At 46.9% G+C, this 22373-nt stretch overlaps 1 protein-coding gene across 1 annotated transcript in view; it reads right to left on the bottom strand.

Annotated features, from left to right (window-relative positions):
- Galnt17 (polypeptide N-acetylgalactosaminyltransferase 17) overlaps positions 1–22373 on the bottom strand; it is a 439204-nt gene that overhangs the window by 189710 nt on the left and 227121 nt on the right. The window contains exons 4-5 of the mRNA XM_057764269.1: positions 16793–16967; positions 11017–11214 (exon numbers count right to left, since the gene is read on the bottom strand). Coding sequence (XP_057620252.1) covers positions 11017–11214; positions 16793–16967 — 373 coding nt within the window. The remainder of the gene's footprint in view (positions 1–11016; positions 11215–16792; positions 16968–22373) is intronic.

Genomic DNA, 22373 nt, shown 5'->3' with positions numbered 1-22373 from the left:
AAGCAAGCAAGGTAGAGTGGGATACCTTATGTCCTTTTCTGGCCTCTGCAAACCTGTACACATGTGTATATACATCATACACGCATGTACACATGCACATGTGCTCTCGTGCACACACACACACACACACCACCACCACCAACAACAACAAAACAAAAAGCCAAAAGAGCTGAAGCTTACATTTCCCAATCTGCTTCAAGAGAGGTATCTAAACCCTATTTCTCTCCCTTCTGCCAAACCAACTTGATAAAATTAATGGTACCCTGCTTTCCCAATTTATAGCCAGCTATATCTCACAAATCTCACTTTTAACTCGAAGGCAAAGTATCTCCCATTTTAAAACACTCTTTCAGTTTTAAATAAAGCTTGTCTACTCTGAGGCAGCCCGCCACATCAGAACTCTCTACTGGGATAAAGGACCATCTCTGCCGCTACATGGTTCAGATTAATCTACCTGCTACCGCGAGCTGTCATGGCCCATGTTGGCTGATGGAGACAGGTCCCTCTCCTCTTGTCAAATGGAAGAGTGATTGCCTTGCAGATGCTGCTGTAGCCTCAGGGCACTGCCTGGGAATTTTGCTTCCAATAGAAAGCTGTGTAGATGCAGCCCAAATGTTCAGTGCAAAAAGGAAAAGTGAGCTAACTGGGCTATGTTCACATGCAAACATTCATGCACATCCAAGTAAGTGGGTTTTTTTTTTTTATTTTGAACCTCTACTTTGTCATGCCTGTAATCTTAGCTATCAGAAGGCTGAGGCAGGAGGATTATGAGCTGGAAGACAGCACAGGCTATCCCACGAATGTGCCTAAAGTCTAAAAAATGTGTTGTTGTACCTGAGGTTCTGTTCTTCCTGTTCCATCCTGCAGCTGACACTTGAAGACCTTTGGAAGTTACTCATTGCCATTGGGTAAGTCCTGCACTTACACTCTGAGCACTGTGAGCAGGTGGTTGTGGAATACGCTGTGCGGGGTAGACCCATGGCTAAAAGGTATCCAGGTATCTGGAGAACCATGACAGGCTCCATATAGTCCAGCACAGATCATCTTACCAACGCCCTTTTCCTGTTCTAATTCCTCACCATACTGAGATTGGTCAGACTCATACATAACACCAGGAATGCCAACAGCCCTTGCCAGTGTGTGGTATGGCTCCATGTAACACTCAAATTCAGTCCGGAATCTTTCCCTCATCCCTTGCTCCTCCCGTTCCTCCATGAGTCCCAGCTGTACCTCTTACCCAGTGAGTGACTATGGGCAAGGACCTGAGAAGGCCTGTTTGTGAAACAAGGACCAGGAGTAGGGCTGGGATCATTGGGTAGAGCATTGTGCCAACATTCAAGAAGCCTTGGGTTCTGTCCTCATGCTGCAGGGGTGTGGTACATACTTGCAATCCCAGCACTTAGGGGTGGAGACAGGAGACTCAGGAGTTTAAGGTCATCTTCAGCTACTAGAGAGTTCAGCCACTAGAAAGATAGTCTCAAATTCATAAGACTCAGTCTCAAAAAACAAACAAGCAAGCAGGAATAACATTAGCGTTTCTAGGAATGCTATGGGGATTAGTGGATTTGCACTGTGTAAAACACTTGACTCTGCTACTTAGGGCTTTTGTTTTTGTCTTGTTTTGTTTGTCACTCTTACAAAGCAGCTGCGAGCAATAATTTAAAGGAGGGAAGATTTATCCGGGTCAAGTTTTAGTGCTCTTGGTCTGTAGCTGACTGACCCTGTTAGGTTTTAGACTGTGGTGAGGGGAACGTTATGGTGGAGGGAAAGGAAAGGATAGATGGGGGGGAAGGCAAGAAATCTTGACTGCACAAGTACATACAGGAAGGAGACAGACAGAAAGGGAGAGGCAAAGAAAATACAGAATGAGTGAGAGCAGGTGTGTGTGTGTGTGTGTGTGTGTGAGAGAGAGAGAGAGAGAGAGAGAGAGAGAGAATGAGAATATGAACAAGGTACAAAATAAACCCCTAATGCCTCTACCTCCTAAGAGCCCATTCATCAACACAAACATCAACAGGTCAACCCATCTATGACACTAATAAAACCACCTCTCCAATGATGCCACATTTGGGGACCAAACCTTCAACCCGTAAGATGTTAGAGATATTTGCTATATAAATGGCAAACACTGCACACAAAAATACCATGGGGTTCATATGAGATTTCCCACCAAGACAATCACAAAAAATCTACTACCCTCCTTCCACAATCCCCACTAACCAGAATAGGATTATCACACGAACTTGGGTCTGTGTCTCCAATCAAGCTGTGTGTGTGTATGTGTGTGTATGTGGTGGGTATGCAGGTATGCACAGGTGCATGTGTGTGCATGTCCATGTGGAGACCAAAGGTCAATTTCATATTTTATTCCTCAGGTGCTGTCTATCTTGTTTTCCTGAGACAGGGTCTCTCACTGACACACACACACCCTGTTCCTGATATGGGTAGGCTGGTCCGTCAGCAAGCCTTAGGCATCCTCCACCAGCTCTGGGACTAGAAGTCCGCGCCATCAGGCCAGGGCTTTTTTTAACACGGATTCTGAGGATGAGACCCAGGTCCTCATGCTTGCACAGAAGCGCTTTCCCCACTGAGCCATGTCCCTGCTCAGTATCCAGATCCTTTCAGGATAAAAGTCTTATCATTTAACCAGGACTGTCCCCATGGAAGTACCTACCATAAAGCTGAACACAGTTAATGCCTAAAATATATATGCTGATACATAGAAAAAGATGTCTATTTTAAAGCCTTAAGAAAAAGGTCTGTTTTGTCACTTAAAGCTTTCCTCTTGTGTAAGCTTGTCACGTTCCCCCAGGGAGGGAAAAGTAGCCTTCTCCCCTTATATATATCTCAGCACAGAAAGTGAAATCTCAGCAGCTATGCACACCCAGGGCAATTCTTTCGACTAAATGACTCTCCCAGGCGCTGACACTCCGGTACCTTATAATTTATCATCAAATTATATGTTGGATTAAGGATTGCTAATTGTTACTCATCATCTTGAATTGGTTATTAACGAGCAGTGTCACTAATTACAAGGTCACCTAACATGGAACGGGGAGGCCCCACCGTCAATTCACAGAAAATGCCTGGCGCGGTGTGCAGACGAGGCTCCACAAGCAGGGTGCAGTGAATTTCTCCCTTCAGACATCACAACACCTCAGGTCCCCGGTCCTTTCCTGGTGAGAGTCTTGGGGGGGGGAGTCTCACAGCTGGAGAGAGACTCTCAGATCAGCAGATGTAAAGCTGACAGCTCTGGCACTCAGCTGCTGAACTGAGCCAGGTGTTTGTAAATACATGGTGCCCCTAGCCTAGTGCCCCTCAAGGTTAGACGCACGTTCCCCTCCACGCTCATCTTGGCTGATTTTCCACATCCATGCACACAATGTTAAGACTAATAGAATTAGTTCATTCAAAAGGATTGCATGTGTGTGTGTGTATGTGTGTGGTGTGTAGTTGCTTATGTAAGTGTGTGCTCATGCATGCAGAGGTCAGAGGTATTGCAAGGAGGGCTGCTTGTTGGTTTCTGGCCGCTCGGCTAACCTAGACCTGAAATAATCACACAGAAACTGTATTAATTAAATCACTGCTTGGCCCATTAGCTCTAGCTTCTCATTGGCTAACTCTTATATACTAATTTAACCCATTTCTATTAATCTGTGCATCACCATGAGGTTGTGGCCTACCAGCAAAGTTTCAGCACGTCTATCTCTGGCTGAGGCTCCATGGCGTCTTCTTGGCTCCACCCTTCTTTCTCCCGGCATACAACCTAGCTTTCTCCACCTAGTTCTGTTCTTCCCTGCCATAGGCTCAAAGCAGTTCTTTATTCATTAACCAATAAAAGCAACACAGAGACAGAAGGACCTCCCCCATCACAGAGGTCAACCCCAGATGTCCTTCCTGATACCATCCACCTTGTTTTCTAAGACAGGGTCTCTCCCTGAATACGGAGCTCGTACATTTGGCTAGGTTGGCTGGACACTGAGCCCCAGGAATTTCCCTATTTCCTCCTTCCCAGCACTAGGATTACAAGCCCAAAGAAACAAAACTAGATTTTTTTCCCAAAGTCAGGTGCTCACTCCCACTTACATGGCAGGTACTTTCTCGACAGAGTCATCCTCCAGCCCTCAATCTTTGTCTAATTATTTATGAGACCCGACCTCTCTCCTGAACCTCATCTGCCACTTGCCCATGTATCCACCAATGTTTCTGGCATCACCTCTTAAGTTCTGGGTGTTCATTAGACACAAGAGCACCAGCTACACAACAGTCAGCCGTGGGTCTGGCTTTGTAATGCTTTCAACACTGATGAGTGGCTAAGGAAAGGCTACCCCACTAGGAAAGCCAGATGGAAACACTGAATGGTGGTCCACCTCAGGAGTCCCAGAGCTTCCCAGGATACTGGCTCAATGGCATTTATAGACTAAAGGGAATGTATATGCCATGTCCTCGCCACTTACACAGCTTCGGGGTAAAGGGGACTATGGCTTTCATCAAGCTATCAAAGAGGCTCTTCACTTATTACACCCATTGCTGTTGACATGGATGGAAGTGCCCTCTCTCTGGAAAACCACTGGAGACTAAAAGAGATTCTGGACCTTTCCTACACAGATGCAAGAACTACATCAGGGCATTACAAACTGTCTTACCAAGAAATCTCAGAAGAAAAGACTTGGGACATGTGCCTGGGATTGGGTTCTAGAGCCTCCAAGAAGGCTTACTATGTTTCTCCTATAGCTTTCTGTGTCCTTTCTCCCAAATCTTTCAACCCCACAATAAATCAACTATCATAGAAGTCCACAACTCCCATACAAGAAACACAAGTCAAAGCCATCCTGGGAATGGTGCAATATCCATGGGGCAAGCACAGAGCAAGGACCATACTCCACTCTAGAGACCTAACTAGCCAAATGCTATCTCTTCTTTTTAATCAGTGCATGTGTATGTGTGTGTGTGTGTGTGTGTGTGTGTGGTGTAGGTCAGAGGACAACCTGGGGTGTCAACCCTCACTTTCTGCTTTGTTTTGTTTGGGACAGGTCTCTTTGTTGTTTTCCACTGCATACACCAGACTAGATGATCCATGAGTGTCTTAGTCAGGGTTTCTACTGCTGTGAAGAGACACCATGACCATGGCAACTCTTACAAAAGAAAACATTAAATTGGGGCTGCCTTACAGTTCAGAAGTTTATCCCAATATCATCCTGATGGGAATCATGGCAGCGTGCAGGCAGACATGGTTTTAGGGAGGCAGCTGAGATCAGCTGGATCAGCAGGAAGCAAGAAGAGAGAGTGAGTCACTGGGTCTGGCTCAAAAACTGCCCCCAGTGACACACTTCCTCCAGTAAGGCCAGGCTTACTCCAGTAAGGCCAAGTGTCCCAATCCTTTCCAATAATGTCACTCCCTGTGAGCTTTTACAACCCATTTTCATTCAGACCACCACAAGAAGATCCAGGGATTTTCCTTTCTCTGTCTCCATCTTACTGTACAACAGCTGGGATGGGGGTCTGGAAAGATGGCTCAGAGGTTAAGAATGCTTACTGCTTTTTCAGAAGACTCAGGCTCAGTCCTCAGCACCCACATTGGGCTTTCACAGATGTCAGCTACTCCAGCTTCAGGGGATCTGATGCCCTTTTCTGGTCGCCAAAGGCTCCAACATGTACATAGTGCACACAAACTTCTACAGGCACTTTCATGTAAGAATAAAAACAATCAAAAGTCTGTAAGTCTTTCTTTAAAGTGCTGAGGTTACAGACTTACGCTTCTGCATCCAGCTTTATGAGGGTTCTGGATAATGAAACCCAGGTCCTCAGCAAGTGCTTTCTCCACTAAACTATCTCCCCAGGTCTGCAATGCCACCTTGAAGCATGGTACATGTGATGGTTTGAAAGAAAATGACCCCCAAAAGTGAGTGGGATTATTAGAAAATGAGGCCTTGTTGAAGTAGGTGTGGCCTTGTTGGAGGAAGTATGTCATTGTGGGGGTGAACTTCAAGGTCTCTTTTGCTCAAGTTTTGATCAGTGTGACATCAGTCTACTTCCTGTTACCTGCAAGATGTAGGGCTCTCAGGTACTTCTCCAGCACCATATCTGCCTGCACGTGTCCCATCATGATGATAATAATAAACTAAATCTCTGAACTGTGAGCCACCCCAATTCAGTGTTTACGTTTATATGAGTTGCCATGGTCATGGTGTCTCTTCACAGCACTAGAAACTCTGACAAGACAATGCAGTCCTGGACATTTGAATTCAGAAGACTGCATAAAAGTTCTGATCTAGGAATACAGAGCTGGGAATATAACTCAACTCATGTGACATGCACCCAGCATACACGAAGTCCTGGGTTCTATCTTCAGTATCACATAAACTCAGCACTCTGAAAGTGGAGGTAGGAAGATAAGGATTTAAGGTCCTCCTTAACTACACAGCAAGTTCAAGATCAGGTCTCCACTAGATCCTGTTTCAGAAGGCACCATGGTTAAAAAAGCTTGTTGTTCTTCCAGTGGGACTATATTTCGTTCCTAGCATCCGGGTGGGGTAGCTCACAACCAACTGTAATTCCAGATCTAAGGGAACTGATGCTCCTTTCTGAACTTCATGGGCACCTGCACACATGTGACATAAACTCACACAGAAACATATACATACACACGAAAAGAAGACTTTTCAAAAGGCTGGGGGCCAGTCATTTTGGTTCTCTGTATAGTAACACATGGGGCTGGAGGCAGGTGCCTCCTTGGGCAGGATGTGTTTTCTAACCATCCCTAACTACAGCCTTTACATGGGGTCTTTGTTTTCTTTGAGGTCACCTGCCCACACTCACCTGAAGTCTCAGCTGTAGACAATGAAGGACAGAGAACCAACAGGAAACTTTAGCAAATAGCTCCTTAGGTCAGAGGTGGACAACAATATAGGCTGGGTGTGGTGGTGCAGGCCTGTCATCTTAGCTGTCCCAGAGGCTGAGGCAGGAGGATCACAAGTTCCTGTCTGGTCTAAAGAATAACTTCAAGGCCAGCATATGCCACTTATAAAGACCCTATCCCCAAACAAAAAGTGAAAAAATAAAACGAAAGGGCTGTGAGGTGGCTCGGTGGGGGGGGGGGGGGGGTGAGGGCTTGCCTGTTACTCATGAAGCTTTAGCTGCAGTGTTCAGCACTAGAACAAAAGAAATGGACTACGCTCCCTTAAAGCAAAGCTTCCTTAAAGTTTTGTTGTTTTTATTTACATGCACGGATGTGTGCCTGTGTGGGTTTTTGCACATGAGTACAGTGTCCGGGAAGGTCAGAAGAGGGCATTGGATTTCCTGGAGCTAGAGTGACAGGTGATTGCTTGGTGCCCAACGTGGATTCTGGGAATTGCGTGTGGGTCCTCTGCTAGAGCAGCAAGCGCTCTTCAGCCCCCAGGGTGAAACTTCTTATCCTACATCCCCTACCAGGAAATCTAGTGTGCAACGCTTTATCTGGGCTATGCTATTTGGAATATGACAGGCTCCCTGTACCCTTCAATGGAGTATAATCATAACCACTAACATCTTGGCATTACTGAATGGAGGAGAAATGACCATGTCCTCATGATTAAGAAAGCACATTCTATCAGCTTAATAATATCAGCAGGCCCATAAAACTCCTTTCCGACAATTAAATCTCCCTACCAACCATTAACAAATTAAGTGTCTGGTAAGTAAAGATGCACAAGGAGGAGACCGCTGGTGCATGCTTCCATTTTGTACATCGGAAACTTGTGTAATATTAATGGCTCAGGATCACAACTCTATGTTCTTGAGTCTTTAAAGCGCATATTAATCATTTGGTAATGTGGCAGCAACTTGAGAGATGCCAGTTCCTGTTTCACACAGAGCCTTCCTGCACAGACGGGCCCGTGTCCGCCAGCCATTTCACCTTAGCTAAGAGTGTAGCTCAGCAATAGCTCTTTTGATGAGAATCCCTCTGTGAGGGAATGATGGCGTGGCTCAGAGGCAGAGCAAGTGTCCGTTAAGGGGCGAAAGCAAAAACACCTCAGTGTAAGAACACCTGCCTAGAAACCTCCAGTGAATATCTGGGGGTACATGGATTAACAGTAGAGTTCTTATGAGAATTCCCTATTGAGGGGCTGAGGGCATGACTCAGGAGAAGCACCTGCCTAGAATCTTACAGTGAGAGGCTGGGGGCATAGCTGAGAGGAAGAATACGTGACTGGAATACCCCAGTGAAGAGCTAGCAGTAAAGTTCTTCTTCAAGGCCCTAGTTCTATTTCTACTATTACACACACACACACACACACACACACACACACACACACAGGAGCTAGGCCATCAAAGTTCCTCACTGTGAGCCCCCCCCCCGTTATCACCTCATTCTTTCAGTCATAGCTGGGGACCAGCCTCTCCCTGTGTCTGAAGGACACGAGGGAGGAAGGATCATTTCACTAAAATATGAAACTTAATGTCTTTAAGTTCCGAAGGTCATTGGGTCTTCACATACTCTCTGTTAAAGTTTAAATATCTCTGTGGGTTGTACCTTGACTCTCAGGTAATGCCTTCTCAGTGATAAGTCTACACTATGACTTACAGACAGCTGAGGGATCATTCTGGAACACTGCAGAGAGAGCTGAACTGGGCTACGACACAGCTTCCTTTGAGATGGCCCTCAAAGTCCACCTCCGTGGTTTTTGAGCCTGCTCATTGGTTGTACCACTCTCAGGCAACTTTTCAGCTTTTGGTTTGAGACGGAAAATCAAAAAGACTTCTCAAACCCTTTCTTCGGTGTGATGATGCTCCTGTTTTCTTTTTGTGGCTGTGATAAAATATTCCAAACAAAAAGCAACTTAGTGAAGGAAATGTTTTATTTGGCTTATACTTCCAGGTCTCAGCCTATCACTGAGGGCAGAAGCTCAAGAAGGAACTGGAAGTAGAACCCTTAGGGAATGCTCCTTACTGGCTTGCTCACTGGCCCATGCTAGGTTAGCTTACTAACAGAGTTCAGCTTACTAACACAGTTCAGGACCACTTGCTCAGGAAATGGTGCCGTCCACAGTGGACAGGGCCCTACTACTCAAATGAACAATCAAGACAATCTCCCACCAAAGTGTCCATAGGCCAATCTCATGTAGGCCACCTCTCAACCGAGACTCTTTCCCCAGGTGACTCCAGGCTGTGTCAAGCTAACAGTTAAAGCTAGCTAGGATAGGTTGTTAATTTTGGCCATTGACTTGATTGGTTCGAGAGACATCTAGGAGATTATTAAAGCACATCTCTGGGTGCGTGTGCAAAGGCATTCCAGACAGAAGTGAGAAAGAGGGAAGAGCCACCCTAAATGTGAGCAGCACCGTGTCACAAAGCTGGGTACCTGCTGGAATAAAAGGGGGTGGGAAGAGAAAGGCAGCTGGAATAGACAATCTCCCTCTTCCTCTTTCCGGCCTCTAGGCTGTGAGCTGCTTTTCTCTACCATGCTGCTCCTGCCATAATAGGCTTGCCTCTGAAATGCTGAGTTAAAACCAATCTTGTTTTCCAGCCATGTGTGGTGGCACACGCCTTTAATACCAACATTTGGGTGGCAGAAGCAGAAGGATCTCTGTGAGTTCGAGGTCAGCCTGGTCTACATAGTGAATCTCAGAACAATCAGAACTACATAGTGAGACCCTGTCTCCAAAAAAGAGTACATCTTGTTTTCCTTAAATTGCTTTTTCTCAGATACTTGTCATGGGAATTTTAAAAACTAACATATTTTGTTTATCACAGATTTGCAAACCAAGACAGAGCCTACACCCACCTTGCTTTCCTGCTTGATATGAAAAAAACTTTCACTAAAGTCAGACTTGGAGAAGCTGCCCTTCCCACCCCTAACAACTGAAGACAGAATTAATCATATTTTAAGAGTTGGGGACTGGACTTCTGGGCAGTGGTGGTGTATTCCTTTAATCTCAGCACTTGGGAAGCAAAGGCAGACAGTTCTCAGCGAGTTTGAGGTCAGCCTGTTCTACAAAGGAAGCTCTAGGACAGCCAGGACTATTACACAGAGAAACCCTGTCTCGAAAAACAAAACAAAACAAACAAACAAACAAATAAAAAAAAGAGTTGGGGACAGGGAAGATGACTCAGTTGGTAAAGTGATTGTCTCACAAAAGTGATGACCCCAGTTTGATCCCAAGAGCCCACATAAAAGCCAGGCACCACAGTTGTAATTGCAGTAATGATGAGATGCAAGACACATACAGGAGTTCTCTGGAAGCTCGCTGGCCAGCTAGCCTGGCATCGTGGCAAAGTTCCATGCCAATAAGAAGCACTGTTTCAAATGAAGATGCCTGAGGAACGATGGCCGGCATCCTCTGACGTACGTACGTGTGTGTGTGTGTGTGTGTGTGTGTGTGTGTGTGTGTGTCAGCTTGGGACTGACAAGATGGTTCAGCAAATAATGGTGCTTCCCATGCAAGCCTGCCACCCCGCCTTTGATCCCAGAACCCAGATACAGGTGAAAGGGGAGCACCAACTCCACAAAGCTGTCCTCTGACATCCACACGTGTGACGCTAGGTAGAACGATGCTGTCCCCTCCCCCATACTGCCCCCTCCCCCATGCCATACCCCTATATTACCTGTCAATGCGACACTATAGGAAAAACCTTTGCAGATGTGATTTTATTGTCGATGCTGAGTCGAGACGTTGAGGTAATTTAGTGTTTTCACGAAGATTAACCAAGGGTAGGTAAGATCATAGACTGTGAAGCCGTGTAACACCCGAGGAAGGATGAAAAACTGGATTATTACTAATTTTAAACTTTCATTGCAGCCATATGAAAGCGGCGCCTAAGAAGTGTAGCTGCTGCAATAAACTGCAATTGTCTCCCTCAGCCGGGAATGACGGTCCTACGGCACCATCACTCCTCCGGGAGCTGCTTTCACAGCGCCACGCCTGCCTTTGCCAGCCTCTCCCAGCCCTGCTCCGTGGCTCAAGCTGACCCTTGGGCCTGGAGTCTCACTGTCCGGCAGATCTTTCCCAGCCCCGCCAGAGCTTACTTTCCACAGACCTGATGGGGAGAGAGGGGTCACCGGCGTCCCACCAGTCTTTCGGGGGGCTGATGTACATGCACCACAGCTCCCAGCTGTACCCGTGGGCGGAGTTCTCGTAGCGCTGCACTTCGAAGTTGTCCTGCTTGATGTTGTCGATGGAGGGGAGGATGACCCGCTTCCGGTTTTCCTGGATGCGGGACAGGACAGGCTCGGCCCTGCAAAAGCAGAGAAGGCACCATCAAACTCTGTCTCCTGGGGCACACGTCAGCCAGCAGGCTTCTAAAACTGCCCCAAATGAAGACAATCCGAAGGCTGGAACTGGGAAGGAGACCGAGGTACTCAAAGCATGTGACTGAAAAGAGTTTTGAGTGGCGATGGCCATGAGGTTTGGCTTCCAGTTTGTTTTGAGACAGACTTTCATGTGCCCCAGCCTGGCCTCAAAGGCTGTGTGGAAGAGGAGGAACCTGAGTTCCTGGTCCTCCTGCCCCGACTCTCCTGGTGCTGCAACAGCAAGAACACGCCACCAGAGTCCTTCTATGTAAGCCTGGCGATCTAGCCCTGGGTCTCCTGCATGTTAGGCAAGCAGTCTACCAATCAAACTACATCCCTAGCCTGATGGGGTTTTTATTTGAAGACTGTTCTATTAAGTTGCCCAGGCTGGCCCTGAACTCTCATGTAGCCCAGGCTGTCCTAGAACTGCCTAATCTTCCTGCCTCTACCTACTGTTGGAATTAGAAGCATGCCTCAGCCTCTAATTTAAAATGCCTGGTATATATGGTGCTCGGGATGGAACCTAGGACTTAGTGCATGTTAGGGAAGCCTTCTACCAACGGATCCATATTCATGAACACTCTGGATGTGTTTTCAAGTGTGCTGTACTCACTTATAGCAAAATCACTATCATGATGCCTGTGTGGACAGGAGAAGCCTGGCAGGAGTATTTTGTGGATGTGTGCATGTAACTTCAGTGCCCTTGGAGGGCAGAAGAGGGAGCTCCAGGTGGTTGTAAGCCCCCTGGTGTGCATCCTGGGAACCAAACTCAGGTCCTCTATCAGAGCTGTAAGTGCTGTGCCCTCTCTCCAGCCCCGAGCCATTTTAATACATTATTTATTTTTTAATCATAAACACAGTTCCCATCTCTGTATGTCCGGCAGTTCTAAACGGTTTTCTCCTCAGAGCACAGTCTGCCACCTCTTGCTGATGTCTTTTTCGTTTTTCTTTTTCTTTCTGCTGGTACTAAATTTCCTATCCTCAAATAGGTCATTCCTGTGCTGGATTTAATAAGCAGCTTCATTAGTTTCTTTGTGTGGGCTCGACTATTTTTGTTGTTTTAATTGATTATCTAATTGATTGCTTAAAAGGATCTGATTGGTCTGCAGCAGAAGGCTTGGAACTAATTAAACCCAGAGTCAGGCAAATCTCGACTCCCAGCTGTGCCTCCTCCAGCAAGGCTGCAGCCTGGCTTGAACAGGCTCGGATTTCAAGGTGTTAGCTGGCTGGCTTAACCCAGAGCAGATGGTCAAGCCACTGTGTGTGTCTGTGAGGCTGATCACAGGAAGGAATCACTTTCAGCATCCTAGAAGCTAAAGATGGCTCCTGGAAGCCGAGACATTAATCTTGCAGCTTGGACCAGAGCGTAGACTTTGGAAAAGAGTCAAGTGGAAAAATCCCATTTCTTTGTGCTCTTTGGAAGAATAATGAGAACTTACAGCCGGCAACAATCTCTTTTCATTTGCAGCTATTGAATTACCTGTTGGCTCAGCTCATCTTTCTATTTAAAATGAGCAATAAAATATACCCTGGGTCGTTGACTGCCTCCGATACTTTTTACACACATGGTGGAGGTGGAAGCCAGAGGGAAATTATTCCCCTCAGCTTCTACAGCGTTCTCCCTCATGTCGTCACTGGAGAGATTCTCTGGGGGTCGGGGAGGGGTGCCACTCTTGGCAATCAGCAGAAAACAGAGCCACCAAGGAGCTTAGCGCCAATGTCACCTGTCTGGAGAAACCATGCCTCCTTTTTCTACGTAAGGAGGCTCATTTTCTGCACTATAGAAAAGAAATTTTTACTTCTTAATTTTTTAAATTTGGTATTGCATGTGTGTGGTGTTTTTTTGTGTGTACGGTGTCATGTGTGGAAGAGCATATGTGTACAAGTACACATGGGTGTGCTCACACGCGGAAGCCAGAGGTCACTGTCAGGTGTCATTCTTGATTCTGATCCACCTTCTTCTTATTGTTTTTTTTTTTTAAGGTATTTTTGTTTATGTATGTGTGTGTGTTGTCTGCGTGTGGGACTGCGTTCTCTAGGAGCTGGCCTTAGAGGAAGCTGGTTGTGAGCTGCCTGATGTTTGTGCTAGGAGCTGAACTCAGGTCCTCCGGGAGAGCAGCAAGCGCTTTCCAGTCTGGGCCCTCCGTCTTATTTATTTATTTATTTATTTATTTATTTATTTATTTATTTGAGACAGGATTTCTCATTCAACTCAGAGTACATGGATCCCGCTAGGCTGGATGACCAGTGAACCGCAGAGATCTTCCCATTTCTGTCTCCTCAGGGTGGGGATTGCGGGTGCTCACCACTGTACCCAGTCTTTCCTGTGGGTACTGGGAATCAGAACTCAGATTCTCATGCTTGCATCACAAGACCCCAACCGACCAAACATTTCCCCAGTCCCTCTTTGGCGCTTTTATTTGAAAGACAAAATTAATATTTTAAGTGAGCCTTCAAAGTAAGGGTTTCATTGTGATATTTCCACACATGCAACAACAATACATTTATTCTTCCTCTGTGTGTGGTGCATGTGCACGGGTGTATGCAGATGTGCCTGCCTGTGCATCAAAGTGGAGACTAGAGGAGGACGTCAGGTGACCCGCTCCATAATTTTCCACCTTAGTAACTCAGAACAGGGTCTGCCAGTGAGCCAAGAGCTAGCCTGGCAGCCAGCGAGCCTCGGCGAACCTCTTGTCTCCACCCATGACAACATAGGGGTTATAGGCACACACAGGGCTATCCCTGGCCTTTTTTTTCCCTTCAATAACAACAGTGCTGGGGATCTGAATGCACACCCTCAAAACTTACACAGCAAGCACTCTTTCAGGGGACCCATCCCCCATTCCCTTCAAACAGCGTTTCTACAGCTTAGGACCTTTCTCATTTCCTGATCCCCAACTCCACCCTGGAGTGTCCTGGGACCCTACTGTGTCTCTTCTACTCACCTAACAAATCTCGATCCCCCTAATGGGGGGTTTCCACATGTGAGTTGCTCTGCCAAAGAGATGCGGACATAAGTAACAGTGTCAGGGCTGAGGAGAAACTTGGATAGCCATCTCAAGGGTGGACTGAAGCTCTCCCCTGGGTCAGAGACTCTCTAAGTCTGACGGGTTGTCTAGAACTTTCATGACTACGCTGGTGAGGTGGCTCAGCGGGTAAAGATACTGGTCCATCTCTGGGACCCAGATAGCGGGATCCTGCAAGGCGTTGTTGGATCTCCACACATGCTCTGTGGCATGTGACTGTGGAGAGTTGAAATGTTGACGGCCCAAAGCCAAATTATCATGGGCTATATGCTACTGCCTTGCGTCCCCTGGCTTGCTTAGCTACCTTCTTCTATGGCCTATAATATGCTTCTATCCTGGGCATCACCTGTCCAGGGATGGCCCTACAGACATACCCGTAGGCCAATCTGACGGAGGCAACTCCTCAACTGAAGTTCCTTCTCCCCAGGTGACTCTAGTTTGTGTCAAGTTGATAAAAATTAACCGGCAGAGAATGCATGTGCACTCACATGTAAATGTTCATGTGTGCCAGGTAACAACCTCAACTGGCATTCTTCCATCCTCATCTCTCCTGTTACCGAGGCCTCATAACCAGGCTAGGCTAGCTCCTTTCCCAGCTTCCCCGGGGCAGTGTGTACGACCAGTCTGGCTTTTCCACCTGGGTTCTAAGGTGCTAGCTCAGCTGCTCACACACCTTACTGACAGCTCTCTCTCTCTTCAGACCCAGGCTAAAGTTCTCCCTGGATCCCAGGACACGGAAGACATTCGAACGGAGCCACAGAAATACCCAGTTCAAATGCCACAGGGAGAATAGAGGCATCTTCAGTGTACTGGGCCACCGTGGAGATTTTTTTTCACCCAGTAAATGCTGTCTCTAATGAGGAAACACACAAGGGTTTTAATTCAGAAAGGGACATGAGATCCTTTGGCTGCAGTGTAGAAAGGAAGTCGGCATTGGCAAAGGCTGACATCAGAGCCTCGTTAGAATTAGACCACAGAGGAATTAGACTCTGCTGGCCCAAGTTAGATGATACCTTTCAGGGAAGATGCCAAATATTGCCAGTTTGGAATGCCCATTGTGTTGACCGACGGGACTGTTTCAGTGTGACAATGGAAAATTCCGAGAGAGGAGCCATCTGAACCAGGCACATGCCGAGCCTAGACCAGTGTCACAGATCCAGTAAGTGGCCAGGTGAGGTGGTGCACCCTGTCATCCCAGCTCTCAGGAGATGGAGGCAGGAGGCTCACTGTAAATGCAAGGCTAGTCTGGGCTACATATTGAATTCTAGGCCAGTTAGGGATTACATAGCCAAATGCACCAAAGAATGAATTCAGAGATCCATTGCATTCCTGAGGGTGAATGAGAACGCGCCACACCAAGGTAGAGAGGGGGCCATCCCAGCAGAGTGGGTGTGAGATGAGAGAAGTGGTTAGGAGGGAAAGTGATGGAGGGGAGGTGGTTGGTTGACAGGCAGGGGGTAGAGGCCAGTCTCTAGACGGGAGAAGGGATGGGGAATAGGTTAATTAGTGAAGTAATTTCTATGTAAGCATGAGAACCCAAGTTCAATCCTCAGAATCCATGTAAAAAAGCCAGACATGGTGGCACACACTTGTAATCCCAGGGAAGGCAGAGATAGGAGGATTCCTGAGTCTCATTGGACAGTCATTTAGCCTATGAGGTGAGTTTTATGGCAATGAGAAACCCTGCTTTGAAAACTAGGGTGGACGACACCTGGAGAATGACACCCGAGGTTATCTCTGACCTCAACACGCATGCACACATACACCTGTACATGCATACATAGCTCCCTCTACCCCATATGTAACCCAGACACAGTTGGGTCCTTTGCCAGAGAAGTTAGTACTCTTAGCCACCAAGTCATTTCTCCAGTTCCTATCTGTTGCTAATTATTTTTGAGACAGAGTCTCATGTGTCCCAGCCTGGTTTTGAATTTACTAACCACCACAATGATCATGATGGTTAATCCTGTCACCTTGGCAGGATCTAGAACCAAAACAGATGTCTGGGAAGACATGCCCGTGAAGTAGCTTCTAACTTGGGTTAACTGAAGTAGGGAGACCCACCTTGAGTATAGATGGCATGATCTTATGAGCTGGGGCCCTAGACTGAATAAGAACAAGAAAGTGAGATGAGCACCAGTGTCCATCTCTCTCTGCTCCCTGACTGTGGCTGCCTCTCACTCCTGCTGCCGTGGCTTCCCCATCATGATGGTCCACACCCTCAAACATGAGCTAAAGTTGCTTTCTTTTGTAAGTTGCTTTAGCCTGGTATGTTTGGTCACAGTGATGAGGAAGTGACTCATAAACTGATGATAACAATAACAGTATCTAGAAAGCCAACCCATGATTCATTTTCTTGCTTTTGAACTTTATCCCAATGGCCTTCTCACCAGGCATCCTTTCTCCTTCCTTCCAGTGGCTCCAGAAGAAACAGGTAAAATGCCCAACCTCCCAGATTCAGCTCTTGCTACATAATGCCTTTTGGCTCATGACCTACCAGCCAGCAGTGAATTCCACATGGGCATCGAAAAAGCCAGTGACCTGTCCAGTGGCCACCTTCCAGCCCTCGATGCGTGCTCGGATGAGGCCTTCTCTCTTTTGATTGCGTACCACCTTCACCAGCCCAGGGTAGCGTTTGTGGACATACTCTTCCAAGGGGGCCTTCAGCTCCTCTATAAATGACAAAAATGTAAGACATGCATGAATAAATCACCTTAGACCTGCATCCTAAACACTGTGATAGGGCTGGAGAGATATTCAGTAGTTCAGAGTACTAACACCTCAAGGAAACTCCCAGAGTTCAGGTCCCAGCACCCACACTGACCACTCAAAACCACCTGAAACTCCGGCTCCAGGGGACCCGAGGCTTTCTTTTGGCCTCCATAGACATCTGCACACATGTGTACATATTCACACCAAATATACAAATATGCATAGCTTAAAAACATTGAAAATTGATATTATAAAACACCAGGATATTTATACGTCTTTAGAAAGTTTCTTGATTGCAAAAAAAGTTGGCATGTGAGGAATCTTAACTCTCTGGCGGTTAGGAAGCTAGAATACATCTCCACGTCCACATCTAAGATGGCTGTGCTGTGACGCATGTAACCAGTTAACACTGACCATCAATTTGGCAGAATCTAGACTCATCTAGGAAGACAGACATCTGGGCACATCTGTGAGGTAACCTCTTAGGTTGGCAGAAGCAGGAAGCCCCATAGTGGATGTGGATGGCACCACATAGGGGCTGGGATCCCGGACTGAATGAAAACGAGAAGGCGAGCTGAGTACCAGCCTTCATCCCTCTCTGCTTCCCGCCTGCAGGTGCAATGGGACCAGTTGCCCCACTTTCCCATGCCGTCCTCCCAAGGATGGACTGTGCATCCTCAAACTGTGAGCCACAATAAACCCTTCCTTCCTCACATCGCTTTTATCAGGTATCTTCTCATTGCCACTAGAAAAGTGACTAATACAGGGTGTAAAGGAAGAAAAGATGTTCCACGGAGAACTCAACATCCTCTTTGGCAAGAAGCCAGTCTCTGCCTTCCTAGTGCTGAGATTAAAGGTGTGTGCTTTCTGTTTGTTTGCTTGATTGATTGTTTAAGACAGAATCTCTCGCTGAACCCGGATTTTGCTGATTCAGCTAGACGCAGGGATCCTCCGGCCTCTGCCCTTTCAGTGGTAGGCCAGAGGCATGCACCACTGTACACGGCTCCTTTATGTGGCTTTGTTGTATAGCGCTCTAACAGTTCCTTTCGCAGAAACTGTATAGATCCCGTGCACCTCAAGGATACCCATCAGCTTTTGCCAATTTAAAGGCATGTGTTTTCAGGCTGGCCTCTCTGTGTCATGGGTTTTGTTCCTTAAAGGTACGGCCGTGTGGCTCCTGGAAGAAGAGAGGATGGGGTGTTCTGATGAGCAGGGAGAAGTGAGGAAGAAAAGACAGAGCGTTATGAAAATTCCTGTCAGTCAAGGACTGGGATGACAGTAGGAGGAGAAGGTCTGTGCATGGTCCTCCAACCCCAACACCAAACTCATCTGTTTAAACGCTAAGCCTTCCCCACTCCAGTACCGGCCACGGTGTGTATGCAGAAGTCGGAGGGCAACTTGCAGGAAGGGGCTCTCTCTTCCCAGCATATGGGTCTGAGGAGGGAGCTCAAATGTCACACATGCTGGCAAGCTCTGCTATCTGTGAGCCATCTCTTAGCCTCTCACGATGATTCTTACTTCTCTTCTTTTCCTCCACAGTTTAAAGGGATCTGAATGGGGGTTTCAGAACTGGGCAGAAAGCCTGAGGAAGCGGTGTCAGAGATGTCAAAAAAAATGGCCACAGATGAAAGTGCTTCCGCGAGCCACAGAAAGGAGCTATTTGGATTGGGAGAATAAAGGGAGACAGGGTAAAGATAGGCAGGGGGTAGGGGGTCGTGCACGCACTTATTCCACCACACATTGACACGCAGACAAATACATCACTGCAGGGCAGGTGAACTCTTTCACCTGGGCAAAGAATGATAAGCCTACTAGAAAGCAGTTAATAAGGTGGCCAAGAGGAAACCCTGCCCGTGGCAATGGATTAAACACTATTCATTTGAAAATAGCTTCTGAGAAAGAAATGGACCTGGGGAGATGGCTCGTGCTAAATCACTTGCTGCACAAGCGTGAGGACTTGAGATTGGCTCCCCAGAACCTATTATAAAGCCAGGCATGGTGGCATGAGCCTGTAATCCCAATAGTAGGTGGGGGAGGGTGGATACTAGAAGATTCCTTGATGGCCAGTCTAGCACCAGGTTTTAGTGAGAGACCTTGTTTCAAGGGATTAAAGTGGAGAGAGATTAAGGAAGAAAACACTCAGCATCAACTCCTGACCTCAGTACATGCCTACACAGGAGTGTATGTGTGCATACGCATGCATATAATACACACACACACACACACACACACACACACACAGTGATAGAGCACTTCCACTCCCAACACTGGAAAAAAAAATAATTAAGAAAGACTAACACTTGGTGTAAGTTTTTTCTTTCTTCCTCAAGACAAACTCAAATAAGAAAACAAAAACCTATTTCTGCAGAGATAAATGTTTACCTTCCAGGACTAGAGGAAATACAATACGAAATTGGCCAGGTGCCATTTGGGAATCCTTATGTGACTGAGGGTTTTGATACACAGTATTTGGGGGAGTTGGGGAGGGGGAGGAGGAAGCAGATGCCACCCATGATCAGAAGGGACGAGCAAAGGGGGGAGCATCTGCTTCTTAGCAATAAAAGCAACAACTGCCATCCAGGCTTAGTGTAAACTGGAAATGAGAAGGGTTCAAACTAACAGGGGAGGTTGTTATTACGGAATTCTATCCAGACTCCTAATGCTCCTCAGTGTTACGGAATACTCCCTTGGTATTCCCTTGTCTCAAGACCCTGTTCAGGAACAAGGGCTAACCCAGGAGACTCGCTCCACCTACTTTCAAAAGCAATGCAAGAAGCCCTGGGCCACATGAACATGGGCTAGGGAGGTGGCCATTCGGCCAGGGACTGAATGAAGTTCATGGATCCACACTGCACACAACTTCACCTCTCCACCCTCACGGTCGTTAGGGCTGCGGGCTGAAAATAATCAAAGCCTCTGATCTCGCAACCTGTGGGTGCATAAAGAATTGTTCTGAGCTTGACAGTCTTCTAGAGGGTGAATTTGCATGGTAGTCACTGGAAGGTCTAAGTTACAGCCTGAGAAGTTGTGTGCGCATGTATCTATGTTTGTGTGTGTGTGTTTGTCTGTGTCTATGTGAGCGTATGGGCACAGAACAAAACAAATTAAAACCTACGAACTTCGAGAGGGAGGGGGAGTGGACTAGGGGGAGGAGAAGTGGAGTGGGGATAGGGGGAGGGGAACAGGGGGAGGGGGCAATATGTGGGAGGAGGGGGAGGGAAATGGGAAACGGGGAGCAGTTGGAAATTTTAAGTAAAAAAGAATAAAAAAAAAAAAAAAACCTACGAACTACTTGATCTTGGAAACTTCCACTTAATTTTTAAAATATTTGCACTGTAATTGACTGAAGGTAACCCAAACTGTAGAATGCAAAATTTCAGGCAAGCGGTGGGTGACAACTGTAATGTCCAAATCAGGGTTTTATTACTGTTGCTGCCATCAGCCACCCCCCCCCCCAATCTGATTACTGACATCACTCCCTGCCGACAGCTGCTGAGATAAGGGACCTGCTGCTCCCTGGGAACGTGTGGGCTGTGGCAGCTGGGACTGAGCGAACAGCGCATATGGTGTGTTCCAATTAGAAAACAGAACAACGGGGGCTGCCTCCAAGCCAGGCATCCTCAGAGTCCGAGTCACCTGGGAGCCTGGGAAAGTGCAAGTTCCCTGGCTTGTCTTGAAGCTGGTGTAACAGAGCCAGTCTCGGCGGGGTTTGCTGAGGGGTCTTATGCCAACACAGGAAGTTTCAGAAGCACACATAACAAAAAGGTACCATTGGAAACGTCTGAACAATGTTCAGGTCAGTAGTCTTAAGCACACCCAAAATGTCCTAGGAATGTTTGATCATGTCAATCATAAATCCCGAGTCTGCCAAAGCAGTGGTTCTCACCCTGGGGGTCACAACCCTTCTGGGGTGGTAGAACAACACTTTCTCAGGGGTCACCTAAGACCTTTGGAAATATCAGATATTTACATTGTGATTCTTAACACTAACAAATTACAGTTATGAAGTAGCAATGAAAATCACTTTATAGCTGGTGTGGGGGGAGAAGTGGTCACCGCAGTGTATCAAAGAGTCGCAGCATTAGGAAGGTTGAGAACCACTACTCTAAAGACTTTCATGTTCCCCTGCCCCAGACCCTGGTGGCCACTGATAATATTTTCTGTCTCAGAGTTTGTGTCTGTTAGCCTTGCTCACTCTTAAAGTATTTAAAAGACATTTTATCTCCCATTGTTGTGGAAGGGAAGAGGTGTGTATGTGTGTGTGTGTGTGCCATGGCACACATGTTGGGAGGCCAGAAGGCAGCTAGCTCTGTGGAGCTGGTTCTGTTCTTCCACCTGCATGTGAGCTCCAGGGTTGCACTCGGGTCGATGACTTGTGTAACAAGGACCTTCACTTGCTTAGCTGTCTTGCCATCTAAGTCACTTTTAAAAACATAATTATTTTTTATCATCTTGAAATATCTGTGTGTGTGCACGTGCATGCGTGTGTTCCAATTTGTGTTAGTTTCATTCTGTTGCAGTAAGAAATCACTCTGACCAAAAGCAACTTAGGGGAGAGAGAATTCATTTGACTTATACTTCCTATTCCTAGGCCGTCACTGAGGCAAGCTAAGGCAGGAACTTAAACAGAAGCCTGAAAGCAGGACTGCTCATAATTCCATGCAGCATCACCTCTGACCAGAGGACTCACTCTCAGCTAAGGAAGTACAATAGGAATCACCAGGGATGCTCCTTGCTGGATCTCCAACAGGTTCATGCTTGTCTGGCTTTCTTATACAGACCGGGACAACCTACCCAGGGAATGGTGCCACCCACAGTGGGCTGGGCTCTCCTATATCAATAAAAATCAAGACAATGTTCCTTCCTGCAACATGCCGATTGACAATCCAACCCGGACAGTCCCTTATTTTTTTTTTATGAGTTTGTATATCTTTACATTTTCCTCCATATCTTTTTTTAATTAATTAATTTATTTATTAATTTATTTATTAAAGATTTCTGCCTTCTCCCTGCCACCACCTCCCATTTCCCTCCCCATCCCCCATCAAGTTCCCCTCCCTCATCATCCCTAAGAGTAATCCGGGTTCCCTGCCCTGTGGGAAGTCCAAGGACCACCCACCTCCATCCAGGTCTAGTAAGGTGAGCATTCAAACTGCCTAGGCTCCCACAAAGCCAGTACGTGCAGTAGGATCAAAAACCCATTGCCATTGTTCTTGAGTTCTCAGTAGTCCTCATTGTCCATTATGTTCAGCAAGTCCGGTTTTATCCCATGCTTTTTCAGACCCAGGCCAGCTGGCCTTGGTGAGTTCCTGATAGAACATCCCCATTGTCTCAGTGTGTGGGTGCACCCCTCGCGGTCCTGAGTT

The sequence above is a fragment of the Chionomys nivalis genome, chromosome 3 (assembly GCF_950005125.1).
Source record: "Chionomys nivalis chromosome 3, mChiNiv1.1, whole genome shotgun sequence".
Classification (NCBI taxonomy): domain Eukaryota; kingdom Metazoa; phylum Chordata; class Mammalia; order Rodentia; family Cricetidae; genus Chionomys; species Chionomys nivalis.
Note: the sequence above shows the minus strand (reverse complement) of the source record. Positions and strands in the feature narration are given on the sequence as shown.